This window comes from Pseudophryne corroboree, chromosome 6 (genome assembly GCF_028390025.1).
Source record: "Pseudophryne corroboree isolate aPseCor3 chromosome 6, aPseCor3.hap2, whole genome shotgun sequence".
NCBI classification, from domain to species: Eukaryota; Metazoa; Chordata; class Amphibia; order Anura; family Myobatrachidae; genus Pseudophryne; species Pseudophryne corroboree.
Window position 1 is genome coordinate 546,688,840 of NC_086449.1, and position 26,740 is coordinate 546,715,579.

General features: G+C 43.4%; 1 protein-coding gene across 1 annotated transcript in view; it reads right to left on the reverse strand.

Annotated features, from left to right (window-relative positions):
• LRRIQ1 (leucine rich repeats and IQ motif containing 1) overlaps positions 1-26,740 on the reverse strand; it is a 323,521-nt gene that overhangs the window by 16,763 nt on the left and 280,018 nt on the right. The window contains exon 23 of the mRNA XM_063927664.1: positions 6,949-7,081. Coding sequence (XP_063783734.1) covers positions 6,949-7,081 — 133 coding nt within the window. The remainder of the gene's footprint in view (positions 1-6,948; positions 7,082-26,740) is intronic.

Below are 26,740 nucleotides of genomic sequence, written 5' to 3' on the forward strand. Positions count from 1 at the left end.
TTTCTTAGTCTTTCTGGGTATGTTTTGTGATGTAGGCCATGCACCATTTTAGTTGCCCTCCTTTGTACAGTTTCTAATGTATTAATATCCTTTAGAAGATATGGCCTCCAGAACTGAATACAGTATTCTAGATGAGGCCGTACCAATGACCTATACAGTGGCATTATTACTTCTTTCTTTCTGCTGCTGATTCCTCTCCCAATGCAGCCAAGCATCTGACTAGCCTTCCTCATTGCCTTGTTACATTGCTTACCTGCTTTTAAGTCATCTGAAATAGTGACTCCTAGATCCCTTTCCTCCTCAGTAGTTTCCAGTATAGTGCCATTAATACTGTATTTAGCTTTAGGATTTTTGAGACCCAAGTGCATGATTTTGCATTTTTTGGCATTAAACTGTAATTGCCAGACTCTTGACCATTCCTCTAGTCTACCTAGATCCTCAATCATTTGTTTTACCCCACCTGGTGTGTCTACCCTGTTGCATACCTTTGTGTCATCTGCAAAAAGGCATACTTTCCCTTTAATGCCATTTGCAATGTCACCAATAAAGATATTAAAAAGCACTGGTCCAAGTACAGATCCCTGGGGTACTCCACTGGTAACATTTCCCTCCTGTGAATGCACTCCATTTACCACAACTCTCTGTTTTCTATCCTTCAACCAAGATCTTATCCATTCAATAATCCTAATATCCAATCCCAAACTTTCAAGTTTATTTAGCAGTCTGCGATGTGGAACTGTGTCAAAAGCCTTACTAAAGTCTAGATAAGCTATATCCATGGCTCCACCTTTATCCATCACTTTAGTCACACAATCAAAAAAGTCAATAAGATTTGTTTGACATGATCTCCCCCCAGTGAATCCATGCTGTTTGGGATCCTGTAAATTGCCGGATTTGAGATAATCTACAACTCTTTCTTTTAAGAGTGTTTCCATCAATTTCCCTACTACTGATGTAAGACTCACTGGTCTGTAGTTGTTTGCCTCTTCCTTGCTTCCACTTTTGTGCAGTGGGACTACGTTTGCTCTTTTCCAGTCCCCTGGAATTTCTCCTGTAGCTAATGACTGGTTGAATAATTCTGTCAATGGTGCTACCAGCACCTCTTTAAGTTCTTTTAGTATCCTTGGATGTATCCCATCTGGCCCCATAGATTTGTCCACTTTCAGCTTTGAGAGTTCTGTTAGGACCTTCTCCTCTGTAAATGTACTTGTTTCATTTTCCTGAATATCCCTGCAACTTAACTGTGGCCCCTTTCCCTCTCTTTCAGTAGTAAATACTGAGCAAAAATAATCATTAAGATGATCTGCTATTAAATTGTCTCCTTCAACAAGACTCCCAGTGTCCGTCTTTAGTTTTATAATTCGGCCTTTTGTTTTTCTCTTTTCGCTTATATACCTAAAAAAAGTTTTGCCTCCTTTACCCACTGACTGGGCCATTTTCTCCTCAGCTTGTGCCTTTGCACATCTGATTACCTTCTTTGTCTCTTTCTGTCTAACAAGATATATCTTTTTGTCTTCATTATTTTGTGTCTGCTTATATTTCCTAAAAGCCATCTTTTTTGCTCTCACAATATTTGCTACTTCTTTTGCAAACCACACTGGCTTCCTTTTCCTTGTGTTTTTCCTAACAGTTTTGATACAAAGGTCTGTTGCCTTCAATATTGCACATTTGAATGTTTCCCACCTCTCCTGCACTGTTTCCAAGTTCCTCCACTCTGCCAAAGAATCACTTACACATTTTCCCATCCCTACAAAATCAGCCTTCCTAAAATCCAACACCTTTGTTTTTGTATGGGACGAGTCAGTCTCTGTCTTAATGCTGAACCATACTGCTTGATGACCTTTTGTCCATGTCGACCTTTTGTCCATGCCGACCTAAGGCGTGTCGACCAATTGGCGTCGACCTAAGGCGTGTCGACCTTTTTGTTATCGACCTGGAGTCCAGATACCCTTGTGAGACAAGGCCGCCAATTCAGACACCCGCCTTGCGGATGCCAATGCTAACAAAATGACAACCTTCCAAGTGAGGAATTTCAACTCCACTTTACTTAAAGGTTCAAACCAATGTGATTTTAGGAATGTCAAAACTACATCAAGATCCCAAGGTGCCACAAAAGGAGGTTGGATGTGCAGGACCCCTTTTACAAAGGTCTACACCTCAGGAAGTGAGGCCAATTGTTTCTGAAAGAAAATTGACAAAGCAGAAATCTGCACTTTTATGGAGTCTAATTTAAGGCCCGGCTCCACTCCATTTTGTAGAAAATGGAGAAAACGTCCAAGGTCAAACTTCTCCACTGGAGCTTTCTTGGACTCGCACCAGGAAATATATTTCCTCCAAATACGGTGATAGTGTTTCGACGTCACACCCTTCCTAGCAAGGATAAGAGTGGGGATGACTTCATCGGGAATACCCTTACGGGCTAAAATCTGGCGTTCAACCGCCATGCCGTCAGACGTAGCCGCTGTAAGTCTTGATAGACGAACGGTCCCTGCCGCAGCAGATCCTCGCGAAGAGGAAGAGGCCATGGATCTTCGACTAACAACTCTTGAAGATCCGGGTACCAAATTCTCCTTGGCCAGTCTGGAACTACAAGGAGCACTGGAATCTGTGATTTTCTTAGGATTCTCAGAACCTTTGGAATGAGAGGAAGCGGAGGGAAAACGTACACCAACGGATACACCCAAGGTGACGTCAGTGCATCCACTGCCGCCGCCTGAGGGTCCCTGGACCGGGAACAATACTTTAGTAGTTTTTTGTTGTGGCGGGACGCCATCATGTCTATGTGGGGAACCCCCAATAGATTCATTCGTAGGGAGAAGACCTCCTGATGGAGGCTCCACTCTCCTGGATGTAGATCGTGTCTGCTGAGGAAGTCTGCTTCCCAGTTGTCCACTCCCGGAAGGAAAATTGCTGACAGAACGCTTACCCGAGTCTCTGCCCAGCGAAGAATCCTTGTGGCTTCTGCCATTGCTGTTCTGCTCTTTGTGCCGCCTTGGTGGTTTATGTACGCTACTGCTGTCACATTGTCCGATTGGATCAGGACAGGCCGGTTTCGAAGAAGATGCTCCGCTTGTAGAAGGCCGTTGTAAATGTCCCTCAACTCCAGCACGTTTATGTGAAGAAGAGTTTCCTGACTTGACCATCTTCCTTGGAAGGTCACTCCTTGGAAGGTCACCCCCTGCTCCCCAACCCCGGAGACTTGCATCCGTGGTCCCTAGGATCCAGTCTTGGATCCCGAATCTGCGTCCTTCTAAGAGGTGAGAGCTGTGTAGCCACCACAGGAGTGAGATTTTGGTGTTGGGGGATAGAACTATCCTCCGGTGCATATGTAGGTGGGATCCGGACCATTTGTCCAACAGGTCCCACTGAAACACTCTGGCATGGAACCTCCCGAATTGGAGGGCCTCGTATGCCGCCACCATCTTCCCCAGCCATAGAATGCATTGATGAATGGAGACAGTTGGTGGTTTCAGAATGAGTTTTACCAAACTCTGAATTTCCAGTGCTTTCTCCGGAGGGAGGAACACTCTCATCTGGACCGTGTCCAGAATCATACCCAAAAATGCCAACCGGGTTGTTGGAATTAAGTGTGATTTCAGCAGGTTCAAGAGCCAGCCGTGCTGTTGTAGAAGCGACAGAGACAGTGCAATATCCTGTACCAGTTTTTCCTTGGACCTCGCCTTTATCAGGAGATCGTCCAAGTACGGGATAATTGTAACTCCTCTTTTTCTGAGGAGAACCATCATTTCTACCATGACTTTTGTGAAAATCCTCAGAGCCGTGGCTAGGCCAAACGGCAACGTCTGAAATTGGTAATGAGTATCCTGGATTGCAAACCGGAGATAACTCTGATGAGGGGGATAAATGGGAACATGAAGGTAGGCATCCTTTATGTCCAAAGACACCATGAATTCCCCCTCCTCCAGGCTGGAGATCACCGCTCGGAGAGACTCCATCTTGAATTTGAATTTCTTCAGGAAAAATTTTTGAGATTTTAGGTTGAGGATTGGTCGTACCGAGCCATCCGGCTTCGGCACTACAAATAGGCTTGAATAAAACCCTTCTCCTTGTTGCGCCCGGGTGACCGGGATCACAACCTGATTTTGACATAATTTTTGTATTGCTCCACAGACTAGAACTCTGTCTGGAAGCGAAACTGGTAATGGTGATTTGAAAAAACGGTGAGGGGGAACGTCTTGGAATTCCAGTGTGTACCCTTGGGTCACAATTTGTAACACCCAAGGGTCCAGGTCCGAGCGAACCCAAACCTGACTGAAAAGCCTTAGACGTGCCCCCACCGGTGCGGTCTCCTGTAAGAAAGACCCGGCGTCATGTGGTGGATTTGGCGGAAGCCGGGGAGGACTTCTGCTCTTGTGAACTCGAGGAGGCGGAAGTTCTCTTGCCCCTTCCTCTACCTCTGGTAGCGAGGAAGAAGTTACCTCGGCCTTTACTATATTTATTGGGCCGAAAGGACTGCATTTGATAGTGCGGTTTCTTCTGTTGCGCAGGAGCATTAGGTAAATAAGTAGATTTACCCGCTGTGGCCGCTGATACTAAATCAGTAAGGCCGTCACCAAACAGTTCCCCACCCTTAAAGGGAAGGGACTCCATATTTTTCTTGGAATCAGCGTCAGCATTCCATTGATGAGTCCATAGCGCACGCCTAGCCGCAATTGACATAGCATTAGCCTTAGCCCTCGGGAGGCCAGCATCTCTTGCAGCCTCTTTCAAGTACGCAGCCACGTCCCTGATATAACCAAGTGTCACTAGGATGCTATCCCTATCCAGAGTATCTAAATCCGCAGATAAACTTTCAGCCCATTTTTCAATGGCGCTACTAACCCACGCTGACGCAATAAGCGGTCTAAGCTGCGTCCCCGTGGTAGTAAAAATAGCTTTTAAAGTAGCCTGCTGCTTACGATCAGCCGGCTCCTTAAGAGTCGTCGACTGAGCCGCAGGGAGCGCTACCTGTTTAGACAAGCGTGCTAGGGCTTTGTCTACTGTGGGTGGTATTTCCCACTTATCCCTATCCGCTGCGGGAAAGGGGTATGCCACCTTGATCCTACTAGGAATGAGAAATTTCTTATCAGGTGTTTTCCAAATGCCATCAAAAAGGTCATTTAGTTCAAAACAAGGAGGAAAAGAAACCGAGCGTCTCTTTTCTTTGTAAATAAGGACCCTCGTTTCTCGTGTAAAGGGGTCCTCGTCAATACGTAATATTACTTTGACAGCCACAATCACATATTGAATACTCTTAGCCAATTTAGGATCTAATCTAGAATCAGCATAATCGGCACCGGTATCAGAGTCCGTGTCGGTATCTGTGTCATCTAATTGGTCAACACCACGTTTTAGTGACCCTTGTAAAAAGCGTCATCTACTGATCTCTTCCAAATCTGCAGTTGAGAGTCAGATTCAGTAAACTTTTGATTTAATAGAGTAACATTATCATTTAAAGCATTTAAAGCGGTTAACCAATCAGCACAGGACCCCCAAAACATTTGGTGTCCCCAATAAATTATCCCCCTGAGAGAAAAATTCTGCCTCAGACATGTTGTCTCCCTAACAGCACCCAAAAGAAAGCCTGTGAGGGAGCAAAAGGAAAGAAGCCAGCTCACACCCCAGCGCCAAAGTGCAGGTATGAAAAACACCCTCAAGTGTCACAGAGCTGCAGCGCTATAATATGTATGTAAATAATCTGCCCCCCTCGTTTTATAGCCCCTGGTACTTGCTGCTGTGAGGAAGGACCAGCGCTGCTGTTTGGAGGAAGAAAACGTGCCGAGTGAGCCTGGAGAAAGAAGCCCCGCCCCTAACATGGCGCGCTTCTTCCCGCTTATTTTTACATGTTTATCCTGGCGGGGGTTTGCGGGCAGTGCCAGGGCACTGTACAGATATGCCAGCCTTATTTATGAGGTATTTTTAGCTCCCCATGGCGCCTCCCCCCAGCGCCCTGCACCCAGCGGTGTGTACAGTCCGGGAGCCTAGCGCGCACTGAGCAAATCACGTTGCGCGGTACCTCTATATGCCGTCTTTGTTGAAGAGAAGATGTCTTTTCCTCACATACTCACCTGTCTTCTGGCTTGAAGAGGGGGGACGGCAAGCTGTGGGAGCGAGCATCCAGGAGAGCCCGGCGTTCATCTCCCCTCAGGAGCTGAAGGCATCCCGTCAGCAGCAGCAGAGCCCTGAAACTCATTAGAAGTGGGTCTAGACTGCTCTCCCCTCTTTCCCACGAAGCAGGGAGTCTGTAGCCAGCAGATCTCCCTAAAATAAAAAACCTAACATTAAGTCTTTTCAGAGAAACTCTTAGAGCTCCCCCGAGTGCCTCCATCTCGCAGGGCACATTTTCTAAACTGAGTCTGGGGAGGGATATAGAGGGAGGAGCCAGGTCACGCCCCCTTTGAAAGTCTTTAAGTGCCGATGTCTCCTGCGGATCCGTCTATATCCCATGGTTCTTTTGGTGTCCCCAACATCCTCAAGGACGTAATAGAAATTCTAAATAATATTATATTATTATTATTATTATTATTAATAATAAATCTTATGCATGTTTTCTTCCTGATAAGGTGATTTTGGTTAAGAAAATGAAGCACTTCATCCATATATTATCTAGATGGGGTCCAACATCAGGACAACAGGATATGTTAACATTAAATCCTGTGCCTTAATGGGCACGTAAGTAGAGTTTGACCGATCTACCCTGTCCTCCATAATCTGCCAATATCCCAAGTTAGCCTCTATCCCCATGACCCTGTTCCAGACAGAAAGCTGTGTGGCTGACGCCTCTCCCCTGTACTCTTCTAGTACACATGCACTAAGACACTCACAGAGGAGAAGCATTGCTCTCTGTTGTGTGAATCAGCTGATGATACAAATACACAGAAAAGGTTCTGTTTTACTGTAGAATGTATTTGGTATGGATAAACAAGTGCACACAAATAAGGTCCTTACCATTTAGGTCCTGTAGACCTAGTTGTACCTACATCTCCACATTGGGTATGAAGCCATTGGTATGTCATTTCTCTGCTTCTTGCTAATGATTCAGAAGTTATATCATTTAATTGACATACATCTTCTTCTGCACCTAAAATGAATATTAAGGACAACATTGCTTAGAATAACTTTTGTTTATTAGAACTATTTGTAGCTACATTAATAACAGAATATACTGATTTCTCTCCTGAAGTTAAATATATAGTTGAGAAAAAACAAGTACTGTATATTTTCCTTCTGAAAAACCGGCCTTCTTCTTACTGTCACATTTATGGCGTGATTCAGAGGTGGACACAGACGCGGTCGTGGCTATATCTTGTGGCGTCATCTGTCTGACTTTATGCAAATGCCACAACAAAGTGTACATCCATGCGTCTCAGTGTGCAAGGGCTGAGACGCCCACTGTCAGTGTCCATAAACACTGTAATACCCCTTTGTGTGCCTTTAGATGCCACCATCAGATGCACCATCAAGACTTTCATCAACCCTATGGCAGATGAGGATTTCCTTGTTTAAGTATGGCCTCAACACTTGAGTGATTGAGCATCTGTGTATGCTTAAACCTCCACAACACTACCATAGCCAACCCATAAGTCAGACCATCTCTGTGTATATGACTTGCCCCCTCACAGGCGCCACCCAGGAACACCCAGCACTTTGCCAAGAGATCTCTGATACAGTGGGTCTCAATCTCACCAGTGCTGTTGTGAGGACACTCTGTATAACACATGTGCCGTTGGAGTTTTTAGGGAGTTCTAATCTACGCACACGCAGAAGCAACATTTGAATAAAAAAAAAACATCGCTCCACAACGTGATATCTGCATTACGTGAGACTCTGAGTCAGGCCCCTATTCTCTATGCATCTCTACAATTTTATTCCATACAAACACAAATCTATTGTCAGTTACCACAATATAGGGCCTGATTTTGAGTTGGGAATAAAGTAAGAAAGAGCAAGTGCCTGTGTAACTGGACATACCATGTTGCAATGCGAGGGGTGCAAACGCATACAATGCAGGGTAAGTACAGATAGTGTAATGGTTAGCATTACTGCCTCACAGCACTGAGGTCATGGGTTTGATTCCCACCATGGCCCTAATTGTGTGGAGTTTGTATATTCTCCCCGTGTTTTGTGGGTTTCTTCCGGGTACTCCGGTTTCCTCCCACAAACTAAAAAATATACTGGTAGGTTAACTGGGTCCCCAAAAAAATTCACCCTAGTATGTCAGTGTGTGTTCATGTGATAGGGAATATAGACTGTAAGCTTCACTGGGGCAGGGACTGATGTGAATGGCAGAATATTCTCTGTAAAAATGCTGCGGAATACGTGTGCGCTATAGAAATAACTGGTAATAAATAAATAATACTGGCTGCTTTTGCATGTAGCCCACAAATACTGGCTGCTTTATTTTTACACTGCAATATAGATTTCAGTTTGGACACGCCCCTCCCAAATCTAAATCTCTCTGCACATGTTACATCTGCCTACCTGCAGGGCACATGGATTTGCCCAGGTGCACAGTTACTTGCTCTTTCTTACTTCATTCCCATCTCAGAATTAGGTCCTACAGTTTATTCAATTTTTGCACATGAATAACAATTACAATCCATGAGAAACATATGGTGGCCATATATCAGACAATAAGGAGTTGTTGTTGTTGTTATTATTTATTAACAGTTTATTATATAGTGCAGCATATTCATTTCACTGTACAATTGGATCGTTGCCATCCATTTGTTATAAAGGAAGTGTTTGTTACACATAAAGTGCCTCTGTAGCCTTGTTATACAGGAAGTGTTTGTTACACATAAAGTGCCTCTGTAGCCTTTGTTCAGCATGACTGCAGCACTGCAGAATACTGTGTTGATTTGCATACAGTCCACTTTACAAGATGTTAGCACATACAGTAGTATAAGATTCAATTGTACCTAATTTACAATATAGTGCATAACCCTTTTACGCTTTGTCTTAGGTTGTTTCACAAGAGACACTACAGAAAAAAAATATACATATTTGTAAAAAATAAAATCTATACCTCCTAGTGCTACCCAGGCAATGACTACCATAGGTAAGGTTCCCTTTTGACACCTACAGTACTGGTCATTTGACCTCCATTTGTGTATTACAGGTTGAGTATCCCTTATCCAAAATGCTTGGGACCAGAGGTATTTTGGATATCGGATTTTTCCGTATTTTGGAATAATTGCATACCATAATGAGATATCATGGTGATGGGACCCAAGTTTAAGCACAGAAGGCATTTATGTTTCATATACACCTTATACACACAGCCTGAAGGTCATTTTAGACAATATTTTTTACAAATTTGTGCATTAAACAAAGTGTGTCTATATTCACACAATTAATTTATGTTTCATATACACCTTATACACACAGCCTGAAGGTCATTTAATACAATATTTTTAATAACTTATGTTTTAAAATAAGTGTGTGTACATTGAGCCATCAAAAAACAAAGGTTTCACTATCTCACTCTCACTCAAAAAAGTCCGTATTTCGGAATATTCCGTATTTCGGAATATTTGGATATGGGATACTTAACCTGTATTATAAAAAAGAGTATATTCTTCAAGTGTTGAAAATTGATATTCTACATAAAATAAAACTGTTAATCTGAGCACTGATGCTTTTCTATAAAATGTGCCTACAAGCAGTGGCCACATACTACCACTATCTCCAAGGCTCGCCAGTTTCCTACCGATTTGGCAATACCTATACATTTGTCCAGTACCACCCTCCATGTCAGTCCAGGTCTCAGTATAATGAATGAAACAGGTTTTCCCCTCTTATTAGGCAACAGCTTCCTCATACACCAGTTTTTTCATTTTATCATTGTAATCGTAGAAACACACATGTGATACAGAAAAACATAACACATAACTAAAAACTCCACTTAGTATACAAACAGAAATGCTTTTTATGAGTCAAAGAGAAATGGATACACACAGTGACATGTCTGCACAAGTGTGCCTATTTGTCAGCTAAGTACATTTGATGGTGCATACCCACTTCAGAGACATTGGAGCAGCAGCCAGCAAATCTGCGCATGAAAAAATTTATTATGTCACATAAAGGTCCAACCTACTACCTTAGAACTAGTACTGCATGTATTTCATTTTCTCCCACAATAATGCAGTCATTCTTGTTCTTAATTAATCATGAGTGTGAGAGGACATCAGGACTATTTGTATTACATGCTACTTTTGTATGTTCCCTTATTACATTGGTCCATGCGAACATCAATATGCTTTTTTACGAATCTGGAATTGGGAAAGGGCCTCTCACTGTAAGTAGATAACTGTGTTCTCTTTATATCTTGAACTCATTTCAAGAATCTTATTGTCCTGAACTATTTTTTTTTTTACATATGGGTTCAAAAGTAGATGCACTCACGTGTCTAATATATGCTCAGTAAGTAGGCCCTGATCTGTCCAAATTCTCCTATCGGGCAACCTTGCAACAGTAGATATATTTAGCAAAGAGATGTGACCACTCCCTAGTAGGCGCTAGATCCGTGTAGACATGATATCTCCAATATAGATGTCAAATGAGCTATCAAAATATGATAAAATATTTAATAAAATAAACATAAAATGAGACCAATATATAGAAATATAAAACACATGTGGTGAATCACAATGAAGGCAGGAAGGTGATCGTACCCGTAAATTTGGTAGGAGCCGCAGGTGTTGAGAAAGCAGAGTACCCCGGGAAATACCCTGCTATAGGCTCCAGAGATTTGATTCCCAAATGACCATCCACGTGACCCGCAGCATGTAGAGGTTGTCCGTCTTGATAATGGAATATGGCACAGCAGGGCAAAGCCGGGGTACTCTGCTTTCTCAACACCTTCGGCTCCCACCAAATTTACGGGTACGATCACCTTCCTGGCTTCATTGTGATTCACCACATGTGTTTTATATTTCTATATATTGGTCTCATTTTATGTTTATTTTATAAAATATTTTATCATATTTTGATACCTCATTTGACATCTATATTGGAGATATCATATCTATACGGATCTAGCGCCTACTAGGGAGTGGTCACATCTCTTTGCTATTGTCTATTCCCAAGGGAGTCATTTAGGTGACCCCCATACCCTCCCTCACGGCTTGCTTCAGATCCCATACAGCGCCAGTTAGCCCCCACTTTTCGTATATAGTAGATATATTTAGTCTGAAAATCCATGCACTTAACTAAAACAAGACTGGTTTATCTCTGAAAAAAATAGGCAATGAAAACAAAATAGCAATGTACCTATGTAAATGAACTTTAGAGAAAGCCACTTTACTAGCCTTCTTTAAATCCCTATATCCACTGTAAAGAATGTTGAAAGTGGAGTGCACTACTACACACACTCCATGTTGCTACTTCTCCAGGGAAGCTTCATTCCATGTACCAAGATGGTCACAGGCACCAACATACACTTACCTGCTGGTGAGCTGTAAGAGTCTCCTTTCCGCTCAAGCTCTGCTCCATCTACCAGTGCGAATAACAGTGAATATTGATACACCTACTGTATCTTCAATAAAACCATTCAGCTGGTTAAGTAACTGGGCTGTTCATAGTTGTAAGGGGAGGCCTTCAATGTGTCAGTTGTCGGGAACCCGGCTGTCAGAAGACTCCAATATGTATGCGTGTACAGGCTTGAGGATGTAGCAGAGTTTCTGGATAAACCAGCGGATGCCTTACAATTGTGATCAGCATGGTATCCCTGCTGTTGGGATCCCAGGGTTCAGGAGACCGACACCGGAATCCCGACACCCTGTGAAAAACCGGTGATTGGAATCTCGACCGCCGGCCGAAAACCCCCACTCAGGTGGTTGTCCACGCCACCACCCGATAGGGAATATAACCCTGGGACGAAAGCGTGGTGAGCACAGCGAGCCTGCAAAGGGACACGCTGCGCTTGCCGCCAGTATTCCAGCTGTCGGGATCCTGGCGTTGGTCTCCTGAACACCGGGAACCCAACAGCAGGGATATCATGCTGATCACAGTTGTAAGGCATCCGCTGGTTTATCCAGAAACTCTGCTACATCCTCAAGCCTGTACACACATATTTTCAACAAATAGGAGTCTTGCCACCTCATCTCCCCATTTAAACCATTACTGCCCTCTGCAAGTAATCTGTCTTCATTGCAAATAACCAGGGCCAGATGTAATAACGCCCGAGGTTGGTGGCCATGTGGAATGCCGGAAAAACTTGAACGTTTTTTTTTAACCTTCCTAGGGTGTTGCAATGGAGCATACACCTAAGGTGTATTTGATATGGGTAAAAAAAGACCCGAACATCCTAGGAACGTTAAAAAGGCAATCACGTAAAAGGCATGGTTTAGCCTTGTACATTATGCTCCTGAGGAAGCTGGTCACATTATCCCAGCGAAACGCGTTGAGACTACGCACAGCTGTGCCTTGCCATCTGGATCTCCTACTTGCATGCTGGCGATATTTGGACCCTCTTTTTGCCTTTCTGGGATTTCAAGCACCTTTGGCCAAACGGACTTTCCCGCTTTACAGAGAACTCTTTCCTAGCTGAGGAAATAAGGGGACTGCACCATTACCTTGGCCTACTGGTATCTATTAATTTTACTTCAAGACTTTGCTTAGTCTGAAATCCAGTGATGCTACTTTTCCCAATGATTGAATGTATCATACCTAGCCGCCCCTATTGTGGTGACCTTTGGCAACCAAGCTACACCAGCACAGAGAATTGGTGATATATATTAATATTCATGAGTTTTTGATTATACATGTTGTGTGTAATTTGAATAAATGGTTTTATTATATATATATATATATATATATATATATATAAAAATAAATATTTACTATTACAAGCCGTTCTATTTTTCTATCTTTCTATAAACAGCCAGCGCCGGTATACACACTTTTTTTTTTGTACATGATTGCCCCTTTAAAAAGAGTCCCAGTTTTTAGGCTTCATTATCCAGACTATTGTTTCCAAATACCAAATAGTAAAACGGAGGGACTGTATACACACAATATTCAGCAATGGGTTCTTTACTAAGAAGAGCATGCTTTAACACAAAAAAATGCATTTGGAGGGAATTAAATACAAAGTGATAAGGAACGTATTAAACTATAAAAACTATCTACTACTAGAAACGATAACTAAAGAAAACAAGAAACAGAAAAGAAAAATAGGAGAAACATAAGAAGGCAAAATGGGAGTACAAAACTGCATGTCTCTTAGATTCCCTGGTTCAATATCACTTTCAAAAAACAAACAAACAAACAAAAAACTAACAAACCAACATACTGTAGGCTCTGATTGATAGGTGGATGCTATTTACTGTATCTTTGCAGCAGCATTAAAAAAAACCGCCTCCTGCCAGCAACACAGAACATAGGTGGTCATTCCGAGTTGTTCGCTCGTTGCCGATTTTTGCTATGCTGCGATTTGTTGCTAAATGCGCATGCGCATGGTACGCAGAGCGCATGCGCTAAGTTATTTAACACAAAACTTAGCAGTTTTGCTGGTGTTCGTGCAACGCTTTTCAGTCGCACCGCTGATCGATTGACAGGAAAGGGGCATTTCTGGGTGGTTACTGAGCGTTTTCCGGGAGTGTGCTAAAAAACACAGGTGTGTCAGGGAAAAACGAGGGAGTGTCTGGAGAAACGGGGGAGTGGCTGGCCGAACGCAGGGCGTGTTTGTGACGTCAAACCAGGAACTAAACGGACTGAGTTGATCGCAATCTAGGAGTAGGTCTGGAGCTACTCAGAAACTGCAAACAATTATTTAGTAGCAGTTCTGCTAATCTTTCGTTCGCTATTCTGCTATGCTAAGATACACTCCTAGAGGGCGGCGGCCTAGCGTTTGCAATGCTGCTAAAAGTAGCTAGCGAGCGAACAACTTGGAATGAGGGCCATAGTGCTGTGTCCGAAGATACAGCATCGGACCACCATCGTGATTCGGCTACGCTTACTCAAAATGACCACCGGAAATCCACTGCTATGGGCAGGATGCAGACCCTGAATTTGGCATGCTTACAAAACGGAGGCAACACCCCCCCATTTTTTAAAATGGTCCGTGTTGCCACCCACTCCACACCCTCAAACAACAGCAGCCTGCCAATCAGGCTGCTGTTTAAGGGGCATTACATGTGAAAACATGCCCGGTCATGATAATGTACTGAACTTCACCGTCAGTTGCAAATTACCTTCCACCGAGGCAAGGCTCATTAGTGGCATTGCAGGCCCTGGGCAAAGCAATGCACTGGAGCCCCTACCCACCCATTCACTGGAATACGTTATTAAAAAACATCATAACCTAACCCACCTATGGGGGGTCATTCCGAGTTGATCGCAGCCAGCAACTTTTTGCTGCTGCTGTGATCAACTAATCCCCGCCTATGGGGGAGTGTATTTTAGCATAGCAGGGTTGCGATCGCTTGTGCAGCCCTGCTACGCTTAAAAATGTTCCTGCAAAACAAGACCAGCCCTACAGCTACTTACCCAGTGCGACGGATCCAGCGATGAAGGTCCCGGTCCTGATGTCAGACATCCGCCCTCCATTCGCCTGGACGCGCCTACGTTCTTCTTACCACTCCCCGAAAACGGCCTCCAACGGTGAGTATCAGCCCTGGACCGCCTCTCCGCTGTCAATCTTCTTCCGTCCAGCGCTGCGTCTTTTCTTCTCGCTAGGCGCTCCGGTGCCTGGCAACGACTGTCGCCGGGTTACGGCACGCGTGTACGCATGCGCAGTTCTGACCCATTCGCACCACGGCGAATGGGTCAGAATGACCCCCATGGTCCCATACAGTCTCTCCACATGCTTCCATACAGGGAATGGCTCTCAGCACTCTAATGAAGATTCCTTTATGTAAACAGCTGCAAGAATTTGAATGTAAATGTTGCACCTTTGAGATGATGATGATGATGATGATGATGGGTCTCTTGCATAGATCATACAAAATATAAAGATAGCTTTATGTGAACGCGAGGTTAAACATATATGTAAGTGTCAGAGTTCCTATCTTAAGGAATCAGACTGAAGAACAGGAAGATTGATTGCTACATTGACGATAGCTTTCATTGGAGGAAGCATAAGAAAAAAACTATAGTTTAACCTTACAAAGTGAAAAGAGTTCTGGGTTTCACTACTGTATTTTATTAATTTGATTGTCTGTTACAGGGAGCAGTGTGCCCTGAAAGGGTTATCCAGCTACCTATTAAGTTCTGTGGGGAGCATGGTTGGTAATTTATATCTTTTTGGCTGCCAGCACTCTGATTGGTGGATAGCTCCAGAATCCCGAATGGCTAGACCAATTTACAACAAACTGGGTACACGGGGTGACTTACACTCAGGAAACAAACGATGTGGGGGTCAGACACCCCTAGCACCCCTAGGGGTGGGACAGCAGCACAGAGTATGTCAGCAGACAGCATATATGTGGAAGGCCTGGAGCAATTTACACCAAACTTGGTACACATCTGACTTACACTCTCAAAAACACCCCTACCACCCCTAGGGATGGGACAGCGGCACAGAGTGTTTCAGGAGACAGCATAACTCCCGAATGGCTAGACCAATTTACAACAAACTGTCTACACGGGGTGACTTACACTCAGGAAACAAACGATGTGGAGGTCAGACACCCCTAGGGGTGGGACAGCAGCACAGAGTATGTCAGCAGACAGCATATCTGTGGAAGGCCTGGAGCAATTTACACCAAACTTGGTACACATCTGACTTACAATCTCAAAAACACCCCTACCACCCCTAGGGATGGGACAGCGGCACAGAGTGTTTCAGGAGACAGCATAACTCCCGAATGGCTAGACCAATTTACAACAAACTGGGAATACATATGACTTCCCCTCGGGAAGCAAACAACGTGGGGGTCAGACACCCCTAGCACCCCTAGGGGTGGGACAGCATTACAGAGAATTTCAGGAGACAGCATAACTCCAGAATACCTAGACCAATTTACAACAAACTTGGTACACATATGACTTACAAGCTGGGAACAAACACTGTGGGGGTAAGATACCCCTAGCACCCCAAGGGTTGAGGCAGCAGTACATCGTTTTTCAGCACACAGCATAACTCTGGAATGCCTGGAACAATTTACACCAAACTTGCTACACATATTACTTACACTCTGGGAACAAACATTGTGGAGGTAACACACCACTGGCACCCCTAGAGGTGGGCCAGCAGCACAGACTATATCAGGACATGCATGATATGTCAGTGATGACAGGGTTGCATGTGACAGGGGCAGTGACATGATGTGAGGAGGGGAATGGAGGTAGCACGAACCCACACACTGAGAGTTATATAGTGGAAGTAGCACGGTCCCCCAGCAGCACAGAGTATATCAGGAGAAACATAATGTGCTACGCTATATAAGAAACTAAGAAAATTGATAATTTCACAGGGGCACTGACATGATGTGAGGAGGGGAATGGAGGCAGCAGGAAGCCACAGACTGAGAGATGGATTGTGGGAAGAGCAGGGTCCATTGGGGGACCAAAAAGGAGTCTGGCCACTACACAAAGTGCGTCAGGGAAGCAAGATATGCCTATATACTAGATCTCCAACCAATGTAAATTAATGAACAACTATAATTCTAATTTACCATCCTCATCCCGTAGCGAAGCACGGGTATTCAGCTATCTAAAATGGTATTTATACTGTGTGTTTAATATTTACAATTATATTTGTAACAGACACTCTTAAAATCCCGGGCAATGCCGGGTACTCCAGCTAGTGTATGTATGTATATATATATATATATATATATATATACACATATTCAACAAACATCATGCAGCCTTGGTATAAGCAGCCAACGTGTCTGCTTGTATCTAAGTAAGGAACATTAGCTGAGGGAAGACTGAATGGTTAAATACTAAAACATCAGCAATAGAAAGCAATATTAAAAAGTCAGTATTGTAATAGTAATTACGGTAAACAAATGGTAAAGATTTTAATCCAGTTATTTGAAAGGTTGAGTCGCAAAAATAAACTCAAGTAAGAGGGAGAAACCGCTTCTCAAGATTTGTAAATGCATTTGTCCTGTGGGCAAGTAGCTACTCAAAACCAGCTGCCATGACAAAATCTTTTATCCTGTGCAAAAAATAAGCCATTGTTTACTGATCAATCGGCAGATAAAGGGAAACAGAGATATATATCTTGCCTGTGTTATAACTCAATGCCAATCTCATAGATTACTCCCAGAAATGTTGGGGAGATGGAAAGTGTATGTTTGTATAAAAAATATACAAGTAGCCAGTAAATCTGTTACACTACATTTGCTAGAATTCTGTAATACCAAGCCTGACGAAACTCTCTGTGGCCTATATGAAGCGATACATATTATTAAAAAAGATAAACAAATGTCAGTGCTAATATAATAGTGAGGAGAATAACTTATACATCAGTGTCAGCCTTAAAATGACCAGGATTCCTCATACCACCAATACAACAAAAAAAAAAAAAAAAAAAAAAAAAACAATAAAAGAGATTGAAAAAGTCACACTTCTGCAAAAAAGGGAGTCTCTTGTAAAATAACTGAAAGAGCAAAAAACATTTCATCAAAAGAATACAAAGTGTACATTTCATAATTTTTTTTTCTAAAATATCATATATAGCTATCTGAACCTAAGAACAATCAGTCGTCTAAAATACTACTAATTCTACCAATTCATATGTACATTTCAAACTTTAGGGCTATTGCCTCTTGCCTGATGGGGGCTTTGTTACCCTGCAGCAAACTTGTAAGGTATCTTCTGTTTACTGCTGCTCTGCTATGCAGAATGGATGTTGCACACACCTACTAATAGGGCCTAATTCAGACGTGATCGCTAGTGTGCGTTTTTTGCATCCCTGCGATCAGGTAGTCGACACCTACAGGGGGAGGGGGAAATCGCTGTGCAGGGGTGCGATCGCATGTGCAGGAGAGCTGCACAAACAGAAGTTTGTGCAGTTTCTGCACAGACCAGGACTTACTCTTCCAGTGCGATGATCGGGGCCGGAGCGGACGTCAGAAACCCTCCTTCCAAACACCTGGTCCCTCCTGCGTTTCTTCAGACACTCCTTAGAAACGGTCAGTTTCCACCCACAAACGGCCTCTTCCTGTCAGTCACCTTTTGATTGCCCATGCGATCGCTTTTCTCGCACCATCCCGTAGCTGCCCGGCGCTGCGGACAAACGCGCCTGTGCATTATGGTGCATACGCATGCGCAGTTCAGACCTGATCGCAGGCTGTATGAAAAAGCAGCCTAGTGATCAGGTCTGAATTAGGCCCATAGTGCACATGGCACCATTTGGATGGGAGTGGGGACAGTTTACCCGATAAGCTTGGCCATGTTCCCATCATGATGTTGGCATAAGCCATGTCCCAGTTTACGGATTGAAAAAAGAAAAAGTATAAAAAGTATTTTCCTAAAAGATTATTGGTGCCTATAAACCCCCTATTATACCAGAATTTCTAATTAAAAAAAGTGATATACTTGTTTTCAATTACTGATTGACTGTCATTACAATGTGATTGTTTTTTGTAACACTTACTATGCCTTCTACCTTAATAAAGAGATTACTGTCATATTACCTGTCAAACTTTTGACATTTTATATAAAACGATTAGAATTAAAGAAGATATTTATAACATAAACACCTGCTTTGTTTATTGTAATCGTTTTTATAGCTAAAACTCAGCAGCTTTGTGGAGATCCATGGAGCTGCAGGAAGATGAGAGTTGAGGCATCAACAGCTCTGCCTCTGTTCTACAGTCAGACACTGCTTTTCAGAGCTGGGGGTGAGTCCACACCATGGGCAGTAACGCTGTACACAAAGGGAGCTGATAGAGGCATGCCTCTGAGTGTGGGGGCGGACTTGTGCTCTGATGGATACTTGGATTTGTCATGTGACCAGGAAGTGCACCCTAGTAGTCAGAGCTCAGTCAGCAGCAGCATAAGAAGACAAAGGGATACAGGTAGGAGACTCAGTGGACACTGTAGCTTAGTGTAGTGAGTTACAGTTAGTAGGGAGTTAGACAGGCACCCAGCATTCAGACCCATCTCCATGTGTGCCTCACCGGCCATTCACCTTGCTAAACATCACTGATCTAATGGGTGTAGTATGTGCGGTGCACATGAGCCAGTGGGTCCAAGGGGGTCCACGTCGCAGATGCTGCATCCATTTCTTTAATCTCCAGAGTCCCATGTCAGCAGCACTGCAAAATCACTGGGAAAATGGCATGGTAGCCGCTTTAAGGAATTGGGTGGAGGATGCCGCACAGGACTAAGTGATGTTAAATAAATTAATAATTTGAAGATGTTTCCAAGAAAACCGACCAACCAGAAATAATTCTGGAATTTATCACCATCTACCATTGAGAAAGAATTCCTATAAGTAGATGAAAAAAGTGATTGTCGATGGTGCTTACCATGGGTAATAAGGAGAAGAAAAGCAAAGAAAAGTGACCTTTGTTGGGAGCACTCGCTCTTGGAAACAGTTATGATTTAAGTTGTAAGTAATAATGTAAAAATGAGATAATTAAAATGTAACCTTTAATAATATTTGAATAAGATATAGGTACACCAAAAAAAGATTGTTATTGTGTCTAAAATGTGGTTAAACAGTGTAAACCACCAATTCGAAGCTAAGACTGTGAATATATAGATAAATAAATAAGGCATTAATAACAGGCCCTCCAGGCATTAATTTATGAGGTTAGTGCAATAACCGATGTAGTGCCGTCAAAAAACGGAATTTGCACATGCGTAGATGACTCTGGTATATTGCAACAATAACTTATCGATCAGCCCCTGCCTCCCTTGTGACCATCTATAGATATAGATATGGCCACTGCATCAGCAGTGCTGTGAAAGACACTGCAGCAGGATGCCAGAACCTGGCTATGACACCCCCATGACATGGCCATGACATCTCTTTTTTGCGAAGCCTTTATTTCGTCTGACAGTCACCACCCAAAATCACCCATGGATCACAGAATCTGTCTTATCAAGTAATAATGTTTTCACACAAGTTGGTTCGCGTGTGCGCATTAGCAAACTATCGTTGAACTGCACAAACATCAATACTGCGTTCACCTCTGAATCAGGCCCATTAAATCACCATATTTCAGACAATCTCACTTGTTGATAAGTGATTCATTAAATCTCCCTTTGGAGATTAGACATAATGTAGTCCTTGGGCCTTATGTAGCAGTCTATGACATGCAGGCACAGGTGAGATTCCAGTGAGATTACCCATATTTTGGAAGAGGCCATAATTTGAAAGGCAAAAAAGAACCTAGGGGGGTAATTCCAAGTTGATCGCAGCAGGATTTTTTTTTTTAGCAGTTGGTCAAAACCATGTGCACTGCAGGGGAGGCAGATATAACATGTGCAGAGAGAGTTAGATTTGGGTGGGTTATTTTGTTTCTGTGCAGGGTAAATAGTGGCTGCTTTATTTTTACACTGCAAATTAGATTGCAGATTGAACACACCACACCCAAATCTAACTCTCTCTGCACATGTTATATCTGCCTCCCCTGCAGTGCACATGGTTTTGCCAAACTGCTAAAAAAATCCTGCTGCGATCAACTTGGAATTACCCCCCTAGTTTTGTCTTTAAAATTATGGCATCTTTAAAAATATGGGTTATCTCACTGGAGTTGCTCCTCTTCATTGTTTTATTACCAGAACAGAATAATGACTGAAAATAATGCATGCAGGAGCCAACTATAAGAGAAATGGCCAAAAATAAGAATATGGTATAAAACTGTATATTGGTCAGGAAATGGTCTGTTTGTGAATTGTTATGGGTGTATAGTAAATATTGTTTGGTGATTCTGGTCATTGCAAGATGAATGTTCACACTAATAAAAGATTTACGATACAGTTGAATGCTGTGAATGATAAATATATAAATGGCAGTGTGCAAGACAATAGAAATAATGGGTTTACACAGGGGTGGATTGGGACGCCGGACCAGATCCTGTTTGGCTGGTCCGGTTGTGCCCTCAGCGCCGCCCGTCACCCCTGCACCAGGCAGCAGCCGCCGGCAGTGTTAAATGAGACTTCTGCTAATGTGCAGAAGCTCCATAAAGACCAACAAAACATGTCCGCCGGGGGAGCTGCTGTGCATGCACAGCCACCGCAGCTCTCCGATTATTCTTTCTTTGCTTGCTGAGCTCAGGTCATGAGGGGCACAATGCTGCTGCTGTGGCTACACATTCCCTGCACTGACTCACTGAGCGGAGGATGCAATGTGCGGTCTTTCACCTGACCGCACATCGCTCCTCATGTACATGACCGGGGGAAGGAGGAGCCTGAGAGCGATAAGGGGGAGCACCCCCTCCCCCAGTTCCGACACCCCTGGCCATGACTAACGGCTCCACCTCCAGCTGCAACACATAGGGATGGTGCCTGTATGATAAGAACTAGCTGCACTATATATAATTATATATGTGTAATTATATATATAACACACACACATACACATATGTGTATATATATATATATATATATATATATATATATACACTGCTCAAAAAAATAAAGGGAACACTAAAATAACACATCCTAGATCTGAATGAATGAAATATTCTTATTAAATACTTTGTTCTTTACATAGTTGAATGTGCTGACAACAAAATCACACAAAAATTATCAATGGAAATCAAATTTATTAACCCATGGAGGTCTGGATTTGGAGTCACATTCAAAATTAAAGTGGAAAAACACACTACAGGCTGATTCAACTTTGATGTAATGTCCTTAAAACAAGTCAAAATGAGGCTCAGTAGTGCGTGTGGCCTCCACGTGCCTGTATGACCTCCCTACAACGCCTGGGCATGCTCCTGATGAGGTGGCGGATGGTCTCCTGAGGGATCTCCTCCCAGACCTGGACTAAAGCATCCGCCAACTCCTGGACAGTCTGTGGTGCAATGTGGCGTTGGTGGATGGAGCGAGACATGATGTCCCAGATGTGCTCAATTGGATTCAGGTCTGGGGAACGGGCGGGCCAGTCCATAGCATCAATGCCTTTGTCTTGCAGGAACTGCTGACACACTCCAGCCACATGAGGTCTAGCATTGTCTTGCATTAGGAGGAACCCAGGGCCAACCGCACCAGCATATGGTCTCACAAGGGGTCTGAGGATCTCATCTCAGTACCTAATGGCAGTCAGGCTACCTCTGGCGAGCACATGGAGGGCTGTGCGGCCCCCCAAAGAAATGCCACCCCACATCATTACTGACCCACTGCCAAACCGGTCATGCTGGAGGATGTTGCAGGTAGCAGAACGTTCTCCTTGGCATCTCCAGACTCTGTCACATCTGTCACATGTGCTCAGTGAGAATCTGCTTTCATCTGTGAAGAGCAAAGGGCACCAGTGGCGAATTTGCCAATCTTGGTGTTCTCTGGCAAATGCCAAACGTCCTGCACGGTGTTGGGCTGTAAGCACAACCCCCACCTGTGGACGTCGGGCCCTCATACCACCCTCATGGAGTCCGTTTCTGATCGTTTGAGTAGACACATGCACATTTGTGGCTTGCTGGAGGTCACTTTGCAGGGCTCAGGCAGTGCTCCTCCTGTTCCTCCTTGCACAAAGGCGGTGGTAGCGGTCCTGCTGCTGGGTTGTTGCCCTCCTACGGCCTCCTCCATGTCTCCTGATGTACTGGCCTATCTCCTGGTAGCACCTCCATGCTCTGGACACTACGCTGACAGACACAGCAAACCTTCTTGCCACAGCTCGCATTGATGTGCCATCCTGGATGAGCTGCACTACCTGAGCCACTTATGTGGGTTGTAGACTCCGTCTCATGCTACCACTAGAGTGAAAGCACCGCCAGCTTTCAAAAGTGACCAAAACATCAGCCAGAAAGCATAGGAGCTGAGAAGTGGTCTGTGGTCACCACCACCTGCAGAACAACTCCTTTATTGGGGGTGTCTTGCTAATTGCCTATAATTTCCACCTGTTGTCTATTCCATTTGCACAACAGCATGTGATATCGATTGTCAATCAGTGTTGCTTCCTAAGTGGACAGTTTGATTTCACAGAAGTGTGATTGACTTGGAGTTACATTGTATGGCAGTGTGTATATATATATATATATATATATATATATATATATATATATATGGGAAATGATGCAGATTTAAAATGATGGAGATTATAGGTGGACTGGATGCAGTGGGGTCTCAGCCAGAGCTGCACCGCAGGCCACAGCAGCCACCAACAACCACAGCCTCCTCCACACCACCACCACTGATGTCCACAGCCTCCTCTGCACCGCCACTGCTGACCACAGACCCCTACTTCTCCACACTGCCAATGACCACAGCCTCCTCTGCACCGCCACTGCCGACCACAGCCTCCTCCTCCGCACCTCTGCCACTGACCACAGCCTCCTCCTCTGCACCTCTGCCACTGACCACAGCCTCCTACTCCGCACCACCGACCACAGCCTCCTCTGCACCGCCGCTGCCGACCACAGCCTCCTCTGCACCGCCGCTGCCGACCACAGCCTCCTCCTCCTCCGCACCGCTGCCACTGACCACAGCCCACAGCCTCCTTCTCCTCACCGCTGCTCATTAGTTAATCTTACTCTGCTGCCTTTCTCTCTCCATACTGTTAGTCCCCTCTCAATGTCACTCTCTTTGTCCCTGCCATCACTCTCCCTGTCCCCGTTGTCAGTCTCCCTGTCCCTGCTGTCACTCTCCCTAATGTCCCCGCTGTCACTCTTAATGTCCCTAAATTTTGGCTACTATGTGGCATAATGTCAATTTTGGCTCATACTGTGTGGCATAATATAAATTTCGGCTCATACTGTGTGGCATAATGTTAATTTTGGCTCATACTGTGTGGCATAATGTGAATTTCGTCTCTTACTGTATGGTGTAACATAATTTTGGCTAATACTGTTTGGCGTAATGTAAATTTGGCTTATACTATGTGGCATAACATGAATTTGGCTCATACTGTGTGGTAGAACGTGAATTTGGCTCATACTATGTGGCACAATGTAAATTTTGGCTCATAATGTGTGGCGTAATGTGAATTTGGCTTATACTGTGTGGCATAACATGAATTTGGCTCATACTGTGTGGCATAACGTGATTTTGGCTCATACTATGTGGCGTAATGTGAATTTGGCTCATACTGTGTGGCACAATGTGAATTTGGCTCATACTGTGTGGCATAATGTGAATTTCGGCTCATACCATGTGGCGTAATGTGAATTTGCCTCATACTGTGTGGTGTAATGTAAATTTCGGCTCATACTGTGTGGCATAATGTAAATGTCGGCTCATACTGTGTGTCATAATGTGGATTTTGGCTAATACTGTGTGGCATAATGTAAATTTGGCTTACACTGTGTGGCATAACATGAATTTGGCTCATACTGTGTGGCAGAATGTGAATTTGGCTCATACTGTGTGGCACAATGTGAATTTTGGCTCATACTGTGTGGCGTAATGTCAATTTTGGCTCGTACTGTGCGGCATAATGTACATTTCGGCTCATACTGTGTGTCATAATGTGAATTTGGCTCATACTGTGTGGCATAATGTGAAGTTTGGCTCATACTGTGTGGCATAATGTAAATTTCGGCTCATACTGTGTGACATAATATAAATTTCAGCTCATACTGTGTGGCATAATGTAAATTTTGTCTCATACTGTGTGGCATAATGTGAATTTCGGCTCTTACTGTATGGTGTAACATGATTTTGGCTAATACTGTGTGGCGTAATGTAAATTTGGCTTATACTGTGTGGCATAACATGAATTTGGCTCATACTGTGCGGCAGAACGTGAATTTGGCTCATACTGTGTGGCACAATGTGAATTTTGGGTCATACTGTGTGTCGTAATGTGAATTTTGGCTCATACTGTGTGGCGTAATGTGAATTTGCTCATACTGTCTGGCGTAATGTGAATTTGGCTCATACTGTGTGGCATAATGTGAATTTTGACTCATATTGTGTGGCATAGCATGATTTTGGCCCATACTGTGTGGCATAACATGATTTTGGCTCATACTATGAGGCATAATGTGAATTTGGCTCATACTGTGTGGCATATTTGAATTTTGGCTCATACTATGTGGCGTAATGTGAATTTGCCTCATACTGTGTAGTGTAATGTAAATTTTGGCTCATACTGTGTGGCATAATGTAAATGTCGGCTCATACTGTGTGTCATAATGTGGATTTTGGCTAATACTGTGTGGCATAATGTAAATTTGGCTTATACTGTGTGGCATAACATGAATTTGGCTCATACTGTGTGGCAGAATGTGAATTTGGCTCATACTGTGTGGCACAATGTGAATTTTGGCTCATACTGTGTGGCGTAATGTGAATTTTGGCTCATACTGTGCGGCATAATGTGAATTTTGGCTCATACTTGTGGTGTAGCATGATTTTGGCCCATGGTGTTTGGAATAACGTGATTTTGGCTCATACTATGTGGCATAATGTGAATTTGGCTCATACTGTGTGGCATAATGTGAATTTTGGCTCATATTATGTGGTATAATGTGAATTTGCCTCATACTGTGTGGTGTAATGTGAATTTCAGCTCATACTGTGTGGCATAATGTGAATTTCGGCTAATACAGTGTGGTGTAATGTGAATATGGCTCATACTGTGTGGCATAATGTGAATTTTGGCTCATACTGTGTGGTATTATGTGAATTTTGGCTCATACTGTGTGGCAAAATGTGAATTTTGGCTCATACTGTGTGGCATAATGTGTAATGGGCACCAGTACTAGATAGTATAAGGGGTCCTAATATTGCGGTGCATGCTGTGTATAGGAAGTATATGGTGTAGTACACTACACTTAAGGATATGCTTTCTTTTGAGTGACCACACCCCCTTTGGCACATGCATAATTACACCCTTCACTTTTCCATACCTCCACTTCAAAATTTCCACTTCAACCACTGTATATGACATAGTCTAGAATGGCTGTCACTCTGTTGAAGCAGGATAAAGTGTGGTGGGGTGCCAGAATGTAGAAAGTACCCTCGTCCCCATAAATGGCACTCCCACATGGACAACCTGTAAAATTAACCCACTGGGACAGGGTCTTGCATTATTCAGCGTTTATGAAATTTAATCTTTTTGTCAGAAATAGATTAAATATCTCACGTTTGCGGGTACGTGCAACTATTCGCACTTGTGATCCATAGGAAATGCATTGGGTGAACGCGGCTGCGAATAGTCTCTCCTAGGCAAATGTAATTGTTGCCGCGATACGTGCGAATGCATCATGGCAACAATGATGGAGGACACATCTGTATATCTATCTAAAAATATAGATGCAGAGGTGCTGTACACTGGACTTTACAAATGACACTAAATGCAGAATATAAGACCATGGTCCCAGTGTGTTTGCTGTCATCAGGATCATAAAAAAGCAAGTAAAATTTGTTTAGCGTCATTTGCATAGTCTACAGCGCTGCACCACTGCATCTGTACTTGTCACCTGTGGCAGCAACGGACACAACTGCTATTAATCATTTGGGTTACCGGACCAGCACATTCTTTGTATGTGTGTGTATATATATATATATATATATATATATATATATATAATATAGTATAATCCCTTAGTGCGCTCTTAATAAATACTACTGATATTTTTTGTTTTTTTTTATTCTTTATATATATATATATATATATATGTCAGTTAGTTTTTATGTCAATTAGTACTAATATAAACAAGTAGGG